Source organism: Cololabis saira, chromosome 21 (genome assembly GCF_033807715.1).
Source record: "Cololabis saira isolate AMF1-May2022 chromosome 21, fColSai1.1, whole genome shotgun sequence".
In the NCBI taxonomy this organism is placed as follows: Eukaryota; Metazoa; Chordata; class Actinopteri; order Beloniformes; family Belonidae; genus Cololabis; species Cololabis saira.
The window spans coordinates 605,936-627,390 of NC_084607.1; the positions used below are offsets into that span (position 1 = coordinate 605,936).

General features: G+C 42.2%; 1 protein-coding gene across 4 annotated transcripts; it reads left to right on the forward strand.

The window, feature by feature from the left end:
- The first annotated feature begins 1,513 nt into the window (after window positions 1–1,513).
- Window positions 1,514–20,244, forward strand: psmd3 (proteasome 26S subunit, non-ATPase 3). Of its 4 annotated transcripts, none has more exons than XM_061711866.1 (13): window positions 1,515–1,778; window positions 5,181–5,371; window positions 5,632–5,772; window positions 6,344–6,480; window positions 9,437–9,627; window positions 10,708–10,811; window positions 11,793–11,907; window positions 14,131–14,165; window positions 14,452–14,536; window positions 15,229–15,332; window positions 16,279–16,434; window positions 17,489–17,539; window positions 19,925–20,244. In XM_061711866.1, the coding sequence occupies exons 1-13, from the start codon at window positions 1,613–1,615 to the stop codon at window positions 20,000–20,002; spliced, it is 1,554 nt and encodes a 517-aa protein (XP_061567850.1). In that variant the 5' UTR covers window positions 1,515–1,612; the 3' UTR covers window positions 20,003–20,244. The 4 variants fall into 4 exon arrangements, with proteins under 4 accessions (XP_061567851.1, XP_061567850.1, XP_061567848.1 ...); XM_061711864.1 differs by lacking the exon at window positions 14,131–14,165 and adding an exon at window positions 14,233–14,267; XM_061711863.1 differs by lacking the exon at window positions 14,131–14,165 and having other exon boundaries at window positions 14,417–14,536.
- Window positions 20,245–21,455: the final 1,211 nt, after the last annotated feature.

The window sequence follows — 21,455 nt, forward strand, 5'->3', positions numbered from 1 at the left end:
TTATTTTTTTAAGTAGATCAAGCCACATATTTGTATAAATACAGTGTGAAGATGCAAAAACACGTCAGCACAGAAAAGCAACTCGTAACTAATGAACAAACATAATAATGAACTCGGGCATTTCCTCAAGTTCACACAACGTTTTATTCTCACGCTGAGAAATTAACTTAAACCACACAGTAATTACTTAAAACCACAGTAATTATTGTAACAGAATCTTAGGAACGAGTTGAGGCAGGAAACTGAAAATACACACAGTTATACACACAGGGACACACAAACTATCAAAACAAATCAATCCTTATTTGTTTAGCGCTTTTCATACAAAATAAAAAATGCAACGCAAACCTCTTTACATAAACGTATTAAAGCCCTCCACTCCAGCACGGAGGAAACACTGGAGCTGAGATGGATAAGAGTTAAAATACACACTAAAAGAGTTTAAAAGGACAACATCAAATCCTAAAAGAAGGTCTAGAAAGCACGACCTGCTAAAACAAACATAAGGACAAGTTAGAACCATAAGAGCATAAGACCTGGGTTAAAATAACAAGAACAGCTATTAAAACAAGGGTAAATCAGCTAAAAGAACATTTAAAAAGGTCTTGAGCTGCTTTGAAAAACATAACACCGTTCATTTGGGGCTAAATGTGTTTTTCTTTAATTTTTCATTTGTATTTTACAGCAGGATGAGATCATTGCTGTTCAATTATTATTATTATGAATTATTATCATTATTATTATTATTATTGTTGTTGTTGTTATTATTATCATCATAATTTATTATTATTATTATTATTATTATTATTCAAATTATTTAATAAATCAGAATCAGAAAGAAGTAGTTTTTTTTGTGACTAAATTAACATTTAATTTATGAGAATAAAGTCGTAATATTACCAGAATAAAGTGGTAATTTATGAGAATAAAGTCGTAATTTATGAGAATAAAGTCGTAATATTACGAGAATAAAGTGGTAATTTATGAAAATAAAGTCGTAATATTATGAGAATAAAGTCTTAATAATATGAGAATAAAGTCGTAATATTACGAGAATAAAGTCGTAATATTACGAGAATAAAGTGGTAATTTATGAGAACTCTAACAGGAAGAGCATTTTCTCTCTGTGTTAAAATGAGGAATAACTTGTGAAGTTATATTTATATATTATATTATATATTACGACTTTATTCTCACAACATTATGACTTTATTCTGGTAATTCAACGACTTTATTTTCGTAATTTCCATTTTTTTTTTTGTCTTAGTTTGGCCCTAATACTCCGTCGTACGTTTGTTGGGTAAATTTCATTTCATTTTATTTTTCATTTTGAAGTTTACCTCTTTTATTTTCGGTGGAAGTGGAAATTAAATATATTCTTTTCTTATTTTCCTAATCTTTTCCACTTCAAATTCCTTTAGCTCTCGTTTCATCCACAGCTCTGCCGGTCCTGCGCATGCGCGTTTCTGCTCTGGACCAGTCATGCCGGTCCTGCGCATGCACGCCTCTGCTGCTGCTTTTTTCCCAGAATCCCCCGCGGCTGATAGTGTTTAGTCACCGCAGATTCAGACGGTCGTTGTTTTTATCCCCATTAAAGTTGTTATTTGCCAGCATGAAGGAGACTGCGGCCAAGCGGCGGGACAAGGCGGGAGCCCGGGACCAGAACCGGGACCAGAACAAGGACCAGAAGAGCAAGGAAGAACCGCAGGACGTGGAGATGAAGGAGGAGGAGGGAGCTAATGTGGCTAATGCTAACCGGGACGGAGCCACGCTGGACGGTAAAAGTTAATTAATTATTATTAATTAATATTAACACTAGCAGGGACGGAGCCACGCTGGACGGTAAAAGTTAATTAATTATTATTAATTAATATTAACACTAGCAGGGACGGAGCCACGCTGGACGGTAAAAGTTAATTAATTATTATTAATTAATATTAACACTAGCAGGGACGGAGCCACGCTGGACGGTAAAAGTTAATTAATTATTATTAATTAATATTAACACTAGCAGGGACGGAGCCACGCTGGACGGTAAAAGTGAATTAATTATTATTAATTAATATTAACACTAGCAGGGACGGAGCCACGCTGGACGGTAAAAGTTAATTAATTATTATTAATTAATATTAACACTAGCAGGGACGGAGCCACGCTGGACGGTAAAAGTTAATTAATTATTATTAATTAATATTAACACTAACAGGGACGGAGCCACGCTGGACGGTAAAAGTGAATTAATTATTATTAATTAATATTAACACTAGCAGGGACGGAGCCACGCTGGACGGTAAAAGTTAATTAATTATTATTAATTAATATTAACACTAGCAGGGACGGAGCCACGCTGGACGGTAAAAGTTAATTAATTATTATTAATTAATATTAACACTAACAGGGACGGAGCCACGCTGGACGGTAAAAGTGAATTAATTATTATTAATTAATATTAACACTAGCAGGGACGGAGCCACGCTGGACGGTAAAAGTTAATTAATTATTATTAATTAATATTAACACTAGCAGGGACGGAGCCACGCTGGACGGTAAAAGTTAATTAATTATTATTAATTAATATAACCACAAACTAACAACTTTATTGAACTCACTTTATGTGACACGGACCAGATCCAGGCTTGGTTTTATGATACCGTCTTTTTCACACTGAGTACGAGTATTTTAATTTGTGTACTCGCCGATACCGAGTACCGATACTTCTACCACAAAAATAACTAGAATAAAAATGCAATGAAAAATGCAATGAATTGGAAGACGGGTTTGATTTGCAACAGATAAATTCAATAAAAATAAATACAATGAGTAGAATAACTATTTTAAACAAAACTCAGCCGTCTGGACCAGCGGGTTAATGTCTCTTGTCTCTTGCCATCGTCTCTTTTGTCTCTGAGCTAATGTAGCGGGTGTGTTCTTGCAGTAGTAAACTCCGTATCCTCAGCTTTATGATGATCTGAACTGGAGATGTTTTATCCAGTTGCTGGTTTTAAACCACGTATTCTCCTCCTCTTGACACCTTAGCATTAGCACGTAGCTTCTGTCGTTGTCCCTTATTTTTAAATATGTCCAACTGCTGACGGTCCGCTGCATTAATTGTTGCTAACCTGAAACGGTGCTGCCAGTCCCACTCACGTATAGGGATGCAAATTATCGATTATTTCATTAATTGATAGTTGATAACCTTATTGATCAATCATCGATTAGTTGATAAGCGGCGTTTTTCCCCCATCTGAGATACAAACATAATTTTTTTTGCTTATATAAAATACAAAGGACATTTTAATGTATTCCTTAATCAAATATTTATTTGATACAAAAGTAACAAAAAGACATTTTTGTACCACAAGGAATATAATATAAAGTGCACTTCAAGGCTGTTAGTAGCAGCAGCCATAATAGTGTCATTTGTGTCAAGCTAATTTTAAGTTCTAGTTACGTTTTAAGTTAGAGTTTCTGCAGTGTTCAAAATAAAATGATGAGACCTGCTGTATTGGAGCACATTTTCTTTTAGTTAAAACTGTAGCGGGGACAGATGTTTAGAGGAACCTATGTATGTACCGGGTGAAGATGATTTATGGTTCCGCGTTACAACAACGCAGACCTACGCCGTAGGCTACGGCGTAGGCTCTGCGTCGATTTAAGGCGGAACCATAATTCAGGCTTTAGGGGAGACTATCGGAGAACAACCAGAAGAATATAGAGTGGATTAAAAATAAAAGTTAAGCACTGAGCTACATGTGTCTCCCGTCTGGGCCATTGCAGACTCATGGCCTGAGCATGTTACTAAAACCAAACATATCCGCCGTCTCTTTCTTCTGTGCGCGCCGCGGCGGCAGCGTGTTGTGTCGCATTAAATGTGGTCCGGGCGTAATACCAGCTGGTGAAATTAAATGAAAAAAAATAAAAAATAAATAAATAGATTAATTGTAATCGTTAATTTTAATCGGGTAATTTCATAACGGCAATTAATCGAAAATCGGTTAATTATTAACATCCCTACTCACGTATCAGTGACTGTGTTTCCAGCATCAATAACCTTTTAAAACCCAAATATTGGCAATAACCCGAATTTGCTTTAAAAACCTGAATCTGACCCCTGGGTTACTCCTTTTTAAAACCTGAATATTGGGTCATGTAAACAACAAACGGAATATCCCCATCAAACGGAACAGGAAGTTGTTTTCTGCACATGCTCTGTTCACAAGGAATCCTGGTGTTTTGAGTCCAGGAAGTTCTTCTAAACACGGAGAAACAAGACCAGGAGGAGACTAATCACTTCATAAATGTAATGAAGGATATGAACATTTCTGCATTTGTAGACGCTAGAAAGTACCGGGATAGAAGATTTACAAGAAGGAGAGAGAAAAGTTGAATTTGGATCCAGGAAGAAGAAGCAGAAATGACGGTAATTGTGTCATCACGTTCTCCGTGCGTCGCTGGTTTGATCCAGATAAATGATTAATCACCATGGAAACGGAATATTCCCAATGTTTCAGTAACCGGAATATTAGCAATAACCTGAACTTAGACTGATGGAAACGTAGTCACTCTCCTCATCACTGTTGACTTCAGCTCAACATCTCCCCCTAGAGTCACTAACCAGTAACTACAACAACAATGAGGTATCGGTGCTGGTAGGGCTGGGCGATTTTGGACAAAAATAAAATCCTGTTTTTTTTTTTTCTCTGAAAACCCGATTTTCGATTTCGATTTTTTTGGTAAAACTACAAAAGACAATGGAATTAATTGTTTCAAATATTTTATCTTTATTTTTAAAGAAAAATAGCAAGCAAATTTCCCTATTGGGAATGAAGTGCAATTGAAAGATACTGAAAATCCTCCTTGAGTTTAGTAAAGTGACAGCATTTACCATTTTCTTGACCAAACAAAGATGACTAGACGAGTCTGTCTGTAATGCAGCTGCAGAAAAGGAATATCCATTTTACCATTTTCCTTTTTTTAACATCGATTGTGATTAATAAATCTGATTTAGATTTAAAATCGATTAATCGCACAGCCCTAGGTGCTGGTATCGGAGAATCTTAGAGAGTACGAGTCTATGAGAGCAGTATTGCCCCTAATACCAGTACCGGTACCGGGGCATCCCTAGTTTTACCCCAGGCCCTAGACCTGGTCTAGACCTAACCTGGTCCTCTCCCCCCCAGACATCCGGGAGCACGTGAAGCAGATAGAGAAGGCGGTGAACGGGAAGGAGCCCCGGTTCGTGCTCAGAGCTCTCCGAGCTCTTCCCTCCACCAGCCGTCGTCTCAACGCCTCCGTGCTGCACAAGACGGTGTCCGGGTTTTACACCAGCAACCCCAGCGCCAGGGACTTCCTGCTGGGATTCCTGGAGGAGGTGAGGCCCGTCTCTGCTGGTTCCTGGTTCTAGTTCCTGGTTCCTGGTCACATGACCTCTGTTCTCTGTTCCAGCCCATGGAGACGGCAGAAGGGGAGGTCCAGTTCCGTCCCCGTATGGGGAGGGCTGATATTGTGATGTATTAATGTTACGTGTCTCTGTTCCAGCCCATGGAGACGGCAGAAGGGGAGGTCCAGTTCCGTCCCCGTACGGGGAGGGCTGATATTGTGATGTATTAATGTTACGTGTCTCTGTTCCAGCCCATGGAGACGGCAGAAGGGGAGGTCCAGTTCCGTCCCCGTACAGGAAAGGCTGCAGCTGCTCCTCTGCTGCCGGAGGTGGAGGCTTATCTGCAGCTGCTGCTGGTGGTGCACCTGAACAACCACAAGAACTACACCCAGGTGTGGTCCTATGGTCTCTTCTTCCTGGTTCCTCTTCTTTAGTGATGCACCGAAATAAAAATTTGTGACCGAAAATAATAATAAACACTTGGCCGAATACTGAACAATACGGAACACGGTTCTTCAGCAGTTTTTCATTTATTTTTCCAGTTTTTTCACCATTGCATAAATCAAATACATTTGATTTAGGCTTTTCAAAGAAAAAAATCTTTTACAAAATTACAAGGTAGAAAATATTTATTGAACATAAGAAAATGATTTTTCAATTTCCAGCATTATGTTGTTTTGGTTCCAGCTCCTGGTGAATGTTGGTAAAATTCTTATGGGGTTAGTTTCTGGTTGGCCCAAAACGTTACGTTACGGGACGGAGCGGCCAGTCTATTTCCTTATTTTACAACACCGTTATTAATTGTTCGTTTTTTTCCCACTTATTCCACCGAACAGCGAAAATGTTTTTTTGCCATTTTCGGCCGAACAGTTTCGGTTACTGAACAATCGGTGCATCACTACTCTTCTTCTCTGGTCTCTTCTTCTTCTCTGACTCTGGTTCTGACCCGTTCTCGTCCTCCAGGCCCAGAAGGTTTCAGACGACCTGATGCAGAAGATCGGATCTAAGAAGAGCCGGGCCCTGGACCTGATCGCTGCCAAGTGTTACTACTACCACACCCGGGTGTACGAGTACCAGAACCAACTGGACGCCATACGCAGGTACGGAACCAGAACCAGCTGGACGCCATATGCAGGTACGGAACCAGAACCAGAACCAGCTGGACCCATACGCAGGTACGGAACCAGAACCAGAACCAGCTGGACCCGTACGCAGGTACGGAACCCTGGACCGCCTCGGAGAACCTAACCTCTGCTAGGATCTCGGCTCGCTTGTTTTGTCCCGCATCTGAGCGCGATTGCTGTACCAAACGATCCGATCTTTAGGGGGAAACCTGTCCTGTCTCGTCTTCAGAGTCTCTTCTTTTCACTCCTCCCAAACTCTACAATCATGGAATTGATTAACTGGTCTCTCAGCACAACCAGAAGTCAGGAGGTAAGGGAGCCCTCCTGCCCCCATGGGACATTTTTTACTGGATACACAATGGATTCCTGGAAACATTGGAAACCGTTGTGTTTGGTGATTCTGTCTGTCGAGGACGTTGAAGATGCTTCATAATTGGATTTATGATAGCAGGATTTCTCCTGATCGAAGGAGGGGGATTCCTGGTCTACCGACCAACGCGTAAGTGGTCGACAGCTGTTCTGGCTCTTTCAGAGCTGCCGGACGTGGCTGAAGGATCAAGCAAGGTGATCAACACTCAGACTTTAACGCTGGGGGAGCAAAGCCGTAAGCTGGATGTGATTCTTGAACAGAATCTCAGGCTGGCGGCGTCTTTGAGCTCATTGGTTAAGATGGAGAAGACCTTGGAGAAGTTGGAAGCTCGGCTTGGCGGGAATTGATCACAAATTCGTCTGATTGGAGTCGCCATTGATGAACCAGAGACTGAAGGCAGATGGAAAATTACCGAGTCTGTCTGTTTTCAATATAATTGTTGATTCTATAATCTGACCTTGACAGGGCGGTTTGACCGATCACTCTGGTCACAATCTCCCTGGTGGAATGTAAACAAGGTGACTCTGCCCCCACTAGCCCTCCCCTCTCAGGAACATCTGTGGACCTGTTTCAGAACTGATAAACCTGATTCTGATTTAGTCTAGTTTTAGTCAAAGATTGTATTTAGCCAAACCCATTTTACAATTCAAACCAGGTTATCTTATTATTCTATAATTGTTTCCTTCTACACTCCAGAATACTTTAATTCCAGAAACAGAAGACTCATCTGAGTCACAGTTTATGCAGATGATTCCCAGATCTACGTTGAAGTCTCTTTAGGATTCTGTTTTTATTTTAGTGTCTAACCCGAGTGCTCCTCTCCCCTCCAGCTTGCTGCACCACCGTCTAACCTACGTTGTTTCCTCCTCCAGCTTCCTGCACCACCGTCTAACCTACGTTGTTTCCTCCTCCAGCTTCCTGCACCACCGTCTAACCTACGTTGTTTCCTCCTCCAGCTTCCTGCACCACCGTCTAACCTACGTTGTTTCCTCCTCCAGCTTCCTGCACCACCGTCTAACCTACGTTGTTTCCTCCTCCAGCTTCCTGCACCACCGTCTAACCTACGTTGTGGTTCCTCCTCCAGCTTCCTGCACCACCGTCTAACCTACGTTGTTTCCTCCTCCAGCTTCCTGCACCACCGTCTAACCTACGTTGTTTCCTCCTCCAGCTTCCTGCACCACCGTCTAACCTACGTTGTTTCCTCCTCCAGCTTCCTGCACCACCGTCTAACCTACGTTGTTTCCTCCTCCAGCTTCCTGCACCACCGTCTAACCTACGTTGTTTCCTCCTCCAGCTTCCTGCACCACCGTCTAACCTACGTTGTTTCCTCCTCCAGCTTCCTGCACCACCGTCTAACCTACGTTGTGGTTCCTCCTCCAGCTTCCTGCACCACCGTCTAACCTACGTTGTTTCCTCCTCCAGCTTCCTGCACCACCGTCTAACCTACGTTGTTTCCTCCTCCAGCTTCCTGCACCACCGTCTAACCTACGTTGTTTCCTCCTCCAGCTTCCTGCACCACCGTCTAACCTACGTTGTTTCCTCTCCCTCCAGCTTCCTGCACCACCGTCTAACCTACGTTGTTTCCTCCTCCAGCTTCCTGCACCACCGTCTAACCTACGTTGTTTCCTCCTCCAGCTTCCTGCACCACCGTCTAACCTACGTTGTTTCCTCCTCCAGCTTCCTGCACCACCGTCTAACCTACGTTGTTTCCTCCTCCAGCTTCCTGCACCACCGTCTAACCTACGTTGTTTCCTCCTCCAGCTTCCTGCACCACCGTCTAACCTACGTTGTTTCCTCCTCCAGCTTCCTGCACCACCGTCTAACCTACGTTGTTTCCTCTCCCTCCAGCTTCCTGCACCACCGTCTAACCTACGTTGTTTCCTCCTCCAGCTTCCTGCACCACCGTCTAACCTACGTTGTTTCCTCCTCCAGCTTCCTGCACCACCGTCTAACCTACGTTGTTTCCTCCTCCAGCTTCCTGCACCACCGTCTAACCTACGTTGTTTCCTCCTCCAGCTTCCTGCACCACCGTCTAACCTACGTTGTTTCCTCCTCCAGCTTCCTGCACCACCGTCTAACCTACGTTGTTTCCTCCTCCAGCTTCCTGCACCACCGTCTAACCTACGTTGTTTCCTCCTCCAGCTTCCTGCACCACCGTCTAACCTACGTTGTTTCTCCCTCCAGCTTCCTGCACCACCGTCTAACCTACGTTGTTTCCTCCTCCAGTTTCCTGCACCACCGTCTAACCTACGTTGTTTCCTCCTCCAGCTTCCTGCACCACCGTCTAACCTACGTTGTTTCCTCCTCCAGCTTCCTGCACCACCGTCTAACCTACGTTGTTTCCTCCTCCAGCTTCCTGCACCACCGTCTAACCTACGTTGTTTCCTCCTCCAGCTTCCTGCACCACCGTCTAACCTACGTTGTTTCCTCCTCCAGCTTCCTGCACCACCGTCTAACCTACGTTGTTTCCTCCTCCAGCTTCCTGCACCACCGTCTAACCTACGTTGTTTCCTCCTCCAGCTTCCTGCACCACCGTCTAACCTACGTTGTTTCCCCCTCCAGCTTCCTGCACCACCGTCTCCGTACGGCGACCCTGCGTCACGACGCCGACGGCCAGGCCGTTCTGCTGAACCTGCTGTTGAGAAACTACCTGCACTTCAACCTGTACGACCAGGCGGAGAAGCTGGTGTCCAAGTCCGTGTTCCCCGAGCTGGCCAACAACAACGAGTGGGCGCGCTACCTGTACTATACTGGTGAGTGGACACGCCCCCTCTATCTGTACTATACTGGTGAGTGGACACGCCCCCTGGTCCTGGCCCCGCCCCCTCAGCCCTGGCCCCGCCCCCTACCTGTACTACAGCGGTGAGTAGAAGCTGGTGTCCAAGTCCGTGTTCCCCGAGCTGGCCAACAACAACGAGTGGGCCCGCTACCTGTACTACACCGGTGAGTGGACACGCCCCCTCAGCCCTGGCCCCGCCCCCCTCTACCTGTACTACACCGGTGAGTATCCCTGGCCCCGGCCCCGCCCCCTGGGCACGTGTTTTGGGAGAAATCTCACTTTAAGGTTCTAGGAGTGGTCGGCTGCACCAAAATGAATCACACACACACACACACACACACACACACACACACACACACACACCTCGCTTTTGCTATAATGACATATGGATCTTTATTACCAGCCAGAAAAGCAAGCATTTGCATAGAAGACACACACAATTACTCTTTTTGCTAGGACAAGGTGTCAAGTTATCCCCCACAAATGGCAGAGCAATATTCCTCACACACAACTACACAGGGCCAAGGCCTCATACTCTTACCTCGACACGGGACTGGAGAGCCGAACAGTCCTGATACAGAGTAGCCAAAGAAACCGCGCTGGGCGTCCTGCACTAGACCCACAGCAGACTCTGAACCCGGACTTCCGGCTCTCGCGTCTTTATACCTTTATACTCAGCACCTTGGGGATGGGGGGGGGGGGGGGAGGCCTATTCGCCCCCCCCCCCCCCCTCCGCCGTCCGCAAGTTCTCAAAATAAGTCTTGGCTCACACGGGACCAAAATCCCGTGTGAACTAGCTCCTCTCTCACAGAAAAACAAGCATTTGTTACAATAAACAGCAGGTGCATGGCTGATTAAAGCTGTGTTTTGGGAATCCAGGGAATTTCAGGACACAAAATTTATTTTTCTCCCTTCACCCCGCCCCTCTGGTCCTGGCCCCGCCCCTCTGGTCCTGGCCCCGCCCCTCTGGTCCTGGCCCCGCCCCTCCGGTCCTGGCCCCGCCCCTCTGGTCCTGGCCCCGCCCCCTCTAATCACTCTCTTCCTCTCTCTCCAGGTCGTATCAAGTCCATCCAGCTGGAGTACTCGGAGGCCCGCAGGACTCTCACCAACGCCCTGAGGAAAGCTCCGCAGCACACGGCCGTGGGATTCAAGCAGACGGTACGTACCCGTACCGGGGTCAGGTGACCCGTACCGGGGTCAGGTGACCGGTACCGGGGTCAGGTGACCCGTGGCGGTGCGGTTGCACCAGCCCCCGGGTCTGGCACTCAGAAGGCGCGCCGATTTTTTCCAGTGTCCAACCGCGGTACTGCAACAAAAAATCCCATGCGGCCCAGAAAGCTTTTTTCCCATAGACCGCAATAGTAAAAGATCGTCCTCTAAAACTGTTCACAGGAACCTCCAGCTGTAATCCCCGGCAATTACTAATCTTTGTATTCTATATTTTTAAGTCATGGACTTTATATCCGTCAAAAATGTTTTATAACGACCAGAAAAGTCAAAGAAAAGTCTCTTTCTGGGCGTGACGTCACGGCTGACGTCACAGCCGTGTCCGTGCATTCCACGGATGTTTATATTAATATATATTATGTAATTATATTATATTAATACATTAATAATATATGTAATGCTATACATGTAATAATATACATTAATTAATATATTATATTAATATATATTATATAATTATATTATATTAATACATTAATAATATATGTAATACTATACATGTAATAATATACATTAATTAATATATTATATTAATACATATTATATAATTATATTATATTAATACATTAATAATATATGTAATACTATACATGTAATAATATACATTAATTTATATATTATATTAATACATATTATATTAATACTCGCGTCATTGCCCCGGGGCATGATGGGAGGCCCCAGAGCATCATGGGAGGTGACTCAACTGCGCATGCTCTATGGGCCGCTGTATGCGGAAGTAAACCCGGAAGTCAGAGATTTTTTCGGCTTATGCGCTGGCTGAGCAGAATGCATTGAAATGAATGGGCGGCCATTTTTAGTCTCCAATCCAGTTTCTATAATACATCCATGGGTTGCACCCCCTGCTGACCCCCGTCTCCATGGTAACCCCCCTCCCTCCTCTCTCTGTTCCAGGTCCACAAGCTGCTGATCGTGGTGGAGCTGCTTCTGGGAGAAATCCCTGACCGTCTGCAGTTCAGACAACCGTCACTCAAACGCTCCCTGATGCCGTACTTCCTGTTAACTCAGGGTAAATATATAAATATTTATAAATATATAAATATCACTGATGCCCTACTTCCTGTTGACCCAGGGTAAATATATAAATATTTATATATATATCACTGATGCCGTACTTCCTGTTGACCCAGGGTTGGTATTAAAACCTTATCCTTATAAACCTAATGAATTTATAGACTCCCCTGGAGTCTATAAATATATATATATATATATATATATATATATATATATATATATATATATATATATATATAGACAGACTCCAGGGGAGTCTGTATGTATATGTATATATTAGGGCTGAACGATTTTTGAAAATAATCTAATTGCGATTTTTTTCCTCAATATTGCGATTGCGATTTAATATGCGATTATTTTTTTCAAGGTCCTGTTCTCATGTATTTTTCAACTACACAAGCAATAAATCGGTCTGTCTTATAATGAACAATGCCAGATTTATTTAAAGCACAGATTACAACAATAAAGAAAACCAATCTGTGCCTTTATCTCTTTAACACGTCTACACATGGGTCGTTCTCTCTGAACCCAATCACACGACACCAAACCGGGTTAAACTTTAGACAAAACGAGGCGTAGTTTAATAGAAAAACACAGAAAAACTCCCACAGGGAACAAAAAACCTTCCTCACAGGCAGTACTCGAGTTGTAAAAAAAAAAAATCAGGAGGGATGGTGGATTTTATCATATGGGGACAGATAATTTGTGCTGATTACAAATAATATAATATATTACAAATAATAGCAGTGACCAAAACAGCTGCAGAAATACTGCAGGAATGACATAGCAGCAGTTAAATGCAGCCTTCTGTAAGCTTTAAATATCCACTGGGCTTACATCAAATACATCAAAACACAACAATAAAAAACACTTTTCTGAACTTATCAATATGACTCTGTCCTTCACAGGATAAGTAAAATGGATCACTGCAAAAACTCACAATCTTAACAAGAATATTTGTCTTATTTCTAGTTAAAATGTCTCATTTTAGTAAAAAAATCTCATTACACTTAAAACAAGACTCATCACTGGAAAAAACAATTTTCACCTGTTTCAAGTAGATTTTCACTTGAAATAAGTACAAAAATCTGTCAGTGAAACAAGATTGTTTTGCTTGTAATGAGAAGATAAATCTTGTCCCACTGGCAGATTTTTCTACTTATTTCAAGTGAAAATGTACTTGAAACAGGTGAAAATTGTCAAATAAGTTATTTTTCTGGTGTTATTTTTCTGGTGATGACTCTAAATGTTGAAATAGCAGTAAAACCACATTCATTGATGAAATGACATAAGGGATGGAAAGGGGGGATGGCAGTTTTACAGGGGGGATGATTTGGACCGTTTTTATTTCAGGGGGGATGATTTGGACCGTTTTTATTTCATCCCCCTTCAACTCGAGTACTGCTCACAGGGAACTCAGAACTTCTTCATAAATAACTCAAAAATCACAGAGAGAAAAAAAAACACCAGCAAACTAACAAACAAACCAATAAAGCTTTCAGAGTTAACAAAACGAACCAGCAATGAACTCGCAGCCCCGCTGTTTAACCTGCTGCAGGTGTGGTTTAAGGTTGATTTATGGTTCCGCGTTACACCAACGCAGAGCCAACGCCGTATGGTACGCGGTACGTGCACCGTACGGTGCGCGTCGCCGCGTAACCCACGGCGTATGCTCTGCGTCGATTTAACGCGGAACCATAAATCAGGCTTCACAGCGCAACTCGCTGTGCGCCCGGCTCGTGCTCGGCGCCGCGCCGCGCACAGCTCCTCGCCGACTCCGCGCTCATATATTTAATACGTTTATAAAGCCCATATATTTATAAAGCCCCACCTGGCCGAGCCCTAACACTGAGGCCATGGTAGAAACAGTAGGTTACAGGCGGACATGCGGCACTGTTGACTTTTTTTCGCTGCCGGCAACGTGACCGGATCACGTGACCAGTCACGTGACCGGATCACGTGACCAGTCACGTGACCAGATCACGTGACTGGTCAAATCGCAGCCTTTGCGGTTAGAAAATCTCGTTTTATCACATCGCGATATTATCGCAAATGCAATTAATCGTTCAGCCCTAGTATATGTGTATATATATATATATATATATATATACATATATACATATACATATACATTATATATATATATATATATATATATATATATATATATATATATATATATATATACATACATATATATGTATATTTCTCTCCACAGCGGTGAGGATGGGGAACCTGTCCAAGTTCAACCAGGTTCTGGAGGAGTTTATGTGTATTTATATATATTTATATATATATTTATATGTATTTCTCTCCACAGCCGTCAGGATGGGGAACCTGTCCAAGTTCAACCAGGTTCTGGAGGAGTTTGTGTGTATTTATATATATTTATATATATATTTCTCTCCACAGCCGTCAGGATGGGGAACTTGTCCAAGTTCAACCAGGTTCTGGAGGAGTTTATGTGTGTATTTATATATATTTATATGTATTTCTCTCCACAGCCGTCAGGATGGGGAACTTGTCCAAGTTCAACCAGGTTCTGGAGGAGTTTGGGGAGAAGTTCCAGACTGATGGAACCTACACACTCATCATCAGACTGAGACACAACGTCATCAAGACGGGTAGGAATCACTGATCAATCACACTCTGACATCACTGGTCCTGATCAATCACACTCTGACATCACTGGTCCTGATCAATCACAAGCACCTCTGACATCACGCTGGTCATGATCAATCACACGCTGCTCTGATCAATCACACGCTGCTCTGAGCCAATCACACTCAGCTCTGACATCACGCTGGTCATGATCAATTACACTAGCTCTGATCAATCACACGCTGCTCTGACATCACTCAGCTCTGACATCACTGGTCCTGATCAATCACACTAGCTCTGACATCACGCTAGCTTGTCCAACACACACTCACCTGTAAAGCAGGTGATGATGCAGAAACCAGGTTTATTAGGAACAACCAACTCCTGAGACAGCAAGATTATATGATCATACCACACATGGAAAACAGTAAAACTAATGAAATATTCTCCAAACAAGCCCTGAAAGTACTGGATAAAAACCTAAACATTTCATCACTGTCAGATATTAAAACAACTGGGACAACATTGTAAAATAAAAAAGTATTTCATTATTGTAACATGCATTTTTTGCTCAGGTCATTGTATATCCTATCCATGCTGCTTTTAAATGCTGCTAAATCTATTTAGCTACCATGTGTGTTTAATGCTAGTTCTTGTTCTCTCAGGTGTGAGGATGATCAGTGGTTAATATTTAATATTTATTCTTTATTCTCAGGTGTGAGGATGATCAGTCTCTCCTACTCCCGGATCTCTCTGGCCGACATCGCCCAGAAGCTGCAGCTGGACAGTCCTGAAGATGCTGAGTTCATCGTTGCCAAGGTAACGGGATGAGACCGGGGTGGTTTCTGTAGGAGGACAAACATGACACAAATATTTTGAACGTTTTCCAACGCTGTTAAAATGTGTAGAATAAATATTACATTTCAACATTTCTGTTAAAGATTTGTACGGAAGAGAATCAGGGCCGAGCAGGAGAAAAAATATTTGAGAGGGGAAGATTTTTTTTTTATTGTGCACTTCAAGAAAGAAGTGGAAATGTCGAGAAAAAAGTCAAAACTTTGCCTTTTTTCTCAACATTTTGACTTGACCACCAGCTAGGAGGGTTAGTCATGTTTCCCATGTTTCCCCCCCCAGGCGATCCGTGACGGCGTGATTGAGGCTAGCTAACATGTCCCTCTCTCCCCCAGGCGATCCGTGACGGCGTGATTGAGGCTAGCTAACATGTCCCTCTCTCCTCCAGGCGATCCGTGACGGCGTGATTGAGGCTAGCTAACATGTCCCTCTCTCCCCCAGGCGATCCGTGACGGCGTGATTGAGGCTAGCTAACATGTCCCTCTCTCCTCCAGGCGATCCGTGACGGCGTGATTGAGGCTAGCTAACATGTCCCTCTCTCCTCCAGGCGATCCGTGACGGCGTGATTGAGGCTAGCTAACATGTCCCTCTCTCCTCCAGGCGATCCGTGACGGCGTGATTGAGGCTAGCTAACATGTCCCTCTCTCCTCCAGGCGATCCGTGACGGCGTGATTGAGGCTAGCTAACATGTCCCTCTCTCCTCCAGGCGATCCGTGACGGCGTGATTGAGGCTAGCTAACATGTCCCTCTCTCCTCCAGGCGATCAGAGACGGCGTGATTGAAGCTAGCTAACATGTCCCTCTCTCCTCCAGGCGATCAGAGACGGCGTGATTGAAGCTAGCTAACATGTCTCCCCTCCTCAGGTGATCAGAGACGGTGTTATCGAGGCTAGCTAACATGTCTCTCCCTCCAGGCCATCAGAGACGGCGTGATTGAAGCTAGCATCAATCATGAGAAAGGCTTCGTCCAGTCCAAGGAAACTATGGACATTTATGGAACCAGAGAACCTCAGTTAGCCTTTCATCAGAGAATTTCCTTCTGCCTGGACATCCACAACATGTCAGTCAAGGTGAGGACACGCCCCTACAGACCACGCCCCCTACAGGCCCCGCCCACTACAGGCCCCGCCCCCTACATGCCCCGCCCACTACAGGCCCCGCCCCATGGATCCATTAATTAAAAACTGGATGGAACATCGAAAATGGCCGCACATTCATTTCAATGCATTCTGCTCAGCGGCGCATACGCTGAAAAAGTTCCTGACTTCCGGGTTTACTTCCGTGTTAACGGGCCCATAGAGCATGCTCAGTTGAGTCACCTCCCATGATGCTCTGGGGCCTCCCATCATGCCCCGGGGCAATGACGCGAGTATTAATATAATATGTATTAATATAATATATTAATTAATGTATATTATTACATGTATAGTATTACATATATTATTAATGTATTAATATAATATAATTATATAATAATATAATATATAAATTAATGTATATTATTACATGTATAGTATTACATATATTAATATAATATAATTATATAATATATATTAATATAATATATTAATTTATGTATATTATTAGATGTATAGTATTATATATTATTAATGTATTAATATAATATAATTATATAATATATATTAATATAATATATGAATTAATGTATATTATTACATGTATAGTATTACATATATTATTAATGTATTAATATAATTATATAATATATATTAATATAAAATATGAATGAATGTATAGTATTACATGTATAGTATTACATATATTATTAATGTATTAATATATTAATTAATGTATATTATTACATGTATAGTATTACATATATTATTAATGTATTAATATAATTACATAATATATATTAATATAAACATCCGTGGAATGCACGGACACGGCTGTGACGTCACGCCCAGAAAGAGACTTTTCTGTGAAACCGGCGGGCTGCTGAGTGGAGATTGGGGGCTGCTCCTCCCCTACAGGCCCCACCCCCTACATGCCCCCTGGTACAGGCCCCGCCCCCTACATCAGACCACGCCCCCTACATCAGGCCCCGCCCCCTACAGCTGTCTTCATTAATTAACTTAACTGTGTGTGTTTGTGTTTCCTCAGGCCATGCGGTTTCCTCCTAAAGCTTATAATAAAGACCTGGAATCAGCTGAGGTAACAGACACACACACATGTACACACTTATATACACACACACACACACACACACACACACACACACACACACACACACACACACACACACACACACACACACACACACACACACACATAATAAAGACCTGGAATCAGCTGAGGTAACAGACACATACACACATGTACACACTTATATACACACACACACACACACACACACACACACACACACACACACACACATAATAAAGACCTGGAATCAGCTGAGGTAACAGACACATACACTCATGTACACACTTATATATATACACACACACACACACACACACACACACATAATAAAGACCTGGAATCAGCTGAGGTAACAGACACATACACTCATGTACACACTTATATACACACACACACACACATAATAAAGACCTGGAATCAGCTGAGGTAACAGACACATACACTCATGTACACACTTATATATATACACACACACACACACACACACACACATAATAAAGACCTGGAATCAGCTGAGGTAACAGACACATACACTCATGTACACACTTATATATATATACACACACACACACCAGGGATTAAAGTTCTCCGTCTCTAGACGGATTTCCGTCAATTCGAAAATTAGGGAAAAAAGAAAAAAACAAAAAAACATTTGCACGTGCGTTATCATGTTAAACCTGAATTATGGTTCTGCGTTAAATTGTTATTCTCCGTTGGAGTAACGCTGAACCATAAATCAGCTTTTAGGCATTAAACTGGCGTTATTGTAAACCAATTAAGCGAGCCAGAGCCTTGGTTTTAGCCAATCAGGAACATATGGGGGCGTGTTGGATCAAGGGGGTAGTCTGGGGGAGCAGTCGCCCCATCGCCCTCCTCTCCCCGCCGCCGGAGGTGCGGCGTTCGGCCCGCCTCGCGGGGCCTTCGTCCAGCGGCGTTGGCGCGTCGTCGGGCGGGGGTCTTTTCGCGGGGCGGTGTCCGGCACTGCGCGGAAGGCGGACCGGCGGGGGGATCGGGTACTGCGGTCGGCGGCGGCTCTGGACGCGCGCCGGGCCCTTCTCGCGGATCTCCCCAGCTGCGACGCCCGCCGGGGACCCGTTAACGCGGGCCCCGGGTCGCCTCTAGGGTTGTCACCTTTTAGAAATAGAAATAAGGAACGCCTGATTTCAGCAGCGCAGGCGCCAAAAAAGGGACATCCGACAGCTGTATAGAAAATGTAATGTAGAAATGTATTTATTTTATATATAAAAAAAAAAAATGCTTTGATTTAAAGTGCTTTAATAGCATTGAACTTGCACGACTGTATAGACAGCCAACCATACCAGTAACTGAAATAGCCTATCCTCCTATGCTACTGTACGTCTACATCAGCCCAGATGTAGAATATAGCTATAGACAGTTCTGGAGTTGAGGGGGGATGAGGGGGGATGGCATCCCCCCTGAAATAAAAACGGTCCAAATCATCCCCCCTGTAAAACTGCCATCCCCCCTTTCCATCCCTTATGTCATTTCATCAATGAATGTGGTTTTACTGCTATTTCAACATTTAGAGTCATCACCAGAAAAATAACACCAGAAAAATAACTTATTTGACAATTTTCACCTGTTTCAAGTAAATTTTCACTTGAAATAAGTAGGAAAATCTGTCAGTGGGACAAGATTTATCTTCTCATTACAAGCAAAAAAATCTTGTTTTTTCTTTTCCAGTGAGGAGTCTTGTTTTAAGTGTAATGAGATTTTTTTACTAAAATGAGACATTTTAACTAGAAATAGGACAAATATTCTTAAGATTTTGAGTTTTTGCAGTGATCCATTTTACTTATCCTGTGAAGGACAGAGTCATATTGATAAGTTCAGAAAACTGCAGAATTTGGTTGCTTTCCTCCTTCTCTGAGTTGGCATGCTGAGGGGAGACCACTTATATGTTAAAGACAGAAAAAAATGGTTTTCACAATAGGTGCAGTGCATAGATGGAGGGGGAATATGAACTGGCCTGAAAAATTTTTTTCAGTCAAAAATATTTTTTTTGCTTTAATCCCTGCACACACACACTTACACACACACATAATAAAGACCTGGAATCAGCTGAGGTAACAGACACATACACTCATGTACACACTTATATATATATACACACACACACACACACACACACACACATAATAAAGACCTGGAATCAGCTGAGGTAACAGACACACACACACACATGTACACACTTATATATATATACACACACACACACACACACACATAATAAAGACCTGGAATCAGCTGAGGTAACAGACACACACACATGTACACACTTATACACACACACACACACTGATTGGTTCCTGTCTCCTCCCCCCTGATTGGCCCCTGATTGGTCTGTTATTTTCCTGTTTTCTCCTCCAGGAGCGTCGTGAGCGAGAGCAGCAGGACCTGGAATTCGCTAAAGAGATGGCTGAGGACGACGACGACAGTTTCCCATGATCCTCTCTGTTCACTTCCTGTTGAGAATACTACCCATGATCCTCTCTGTTCACACTTCCTGATTACCCACAATGCCCCTCTGCCCACTTCCTGTTCTGAATATTACCCACTTCCTGTCCTAAAATACCCACAATCCCCCTCTGCTGCCCACTTCCTGTTGAGAATATTACCCACAATCCCCCTCTTCATGTTTCTCTCTGCTGTTTGTTTCTGTCTGACTCCAATAAAACTGTTGTTAAAAACTGGTTCTTGTTATTGCCCCGCCCCTACAGGCCCCCCTAAAAATAGATAATTATCACATGTTAATGGAGTTTTCTCAATCACAAAAAATAACTTAAAGGCTTTTTTTCATCTTTCTATTTTTTCTTTCCCCCCCAATTTTTTTTTTTCATTTTCTTTCTTTTTTTTTCTTCAACCCCCTCTTCACCAAAGAAAGAAATTAAGTTTTCTTTTTCATCAAAAAAGATATTGAAGGGTTTTTTTTCTTCTTTTTTTTCCTCTATTATATAAATATATATATACATATTTCTGAAGACATTTTTAGTCATTATTAGTTTATTTTGTTTTTTCTTGGAGTTTGAGTTAATTCCATCTAATTTTAAAATCATTATTTTTCATTTTTATATTTTTAAAGCTGCAGGTACATTTTTCTATTCATATTAAAATGGAGCCGTTTTTATTTTACTTTTACACAAATATAGACTAAAGTTGACAGTTTAATTTATTTCAAAGTTCACCTACAAATGCACTTCCGTTGTTATATTTAGTGGTTGTAACGGCTAAAATACATTTTAAAATATGTTATTTCTTGCGGCTCCCGACTATTTTTCTTTCTTAGAAGTTTGAGGCAAAATGGCTTTTGATAATAAAAGTTCGGGAGTCAGAAATATATACCGGTATATATTGTTTGACCTCATTTTCAAAAATACAAAAAAGAGGCTTTTGATTAATATAATGGGATTTATGAATAAATATTTTGCCAATAATAAGATTAATGATATAAAATAGTTTTTTTTTAACAGGATAGTCAATGAAGCCAAACAATAAATGTTTAAAGCAAAGAGAGAAATGTGTTTCAACACAAACACTAATCACATTACATAATCAATCACACACGGATATGGTTCCATAGTTTTGTAGAGAAAGATCAACTAAATAAATGAAACATCTTCATTTTCCTTCACAGAAACATTGTCTTTTTTGAAACGTTGAGAAACTTTACATGGGTCGACTGAATTATTTTAAAAGATACTTCCTTCATTTATTTAGTAATTAAGTAAAATCTCTCAGATAACGACCAAATCTTTTTCCAGTAAAGATTGTTAAAGTTATTCCAATAAGAAAAGAAACCACATGTGGAACTGATACGACTGATACGACATCCTTCTGAAACGTACACGTAAATTACCATTATTATTATTATTATTATTATTATTATTAATATTATTATTAT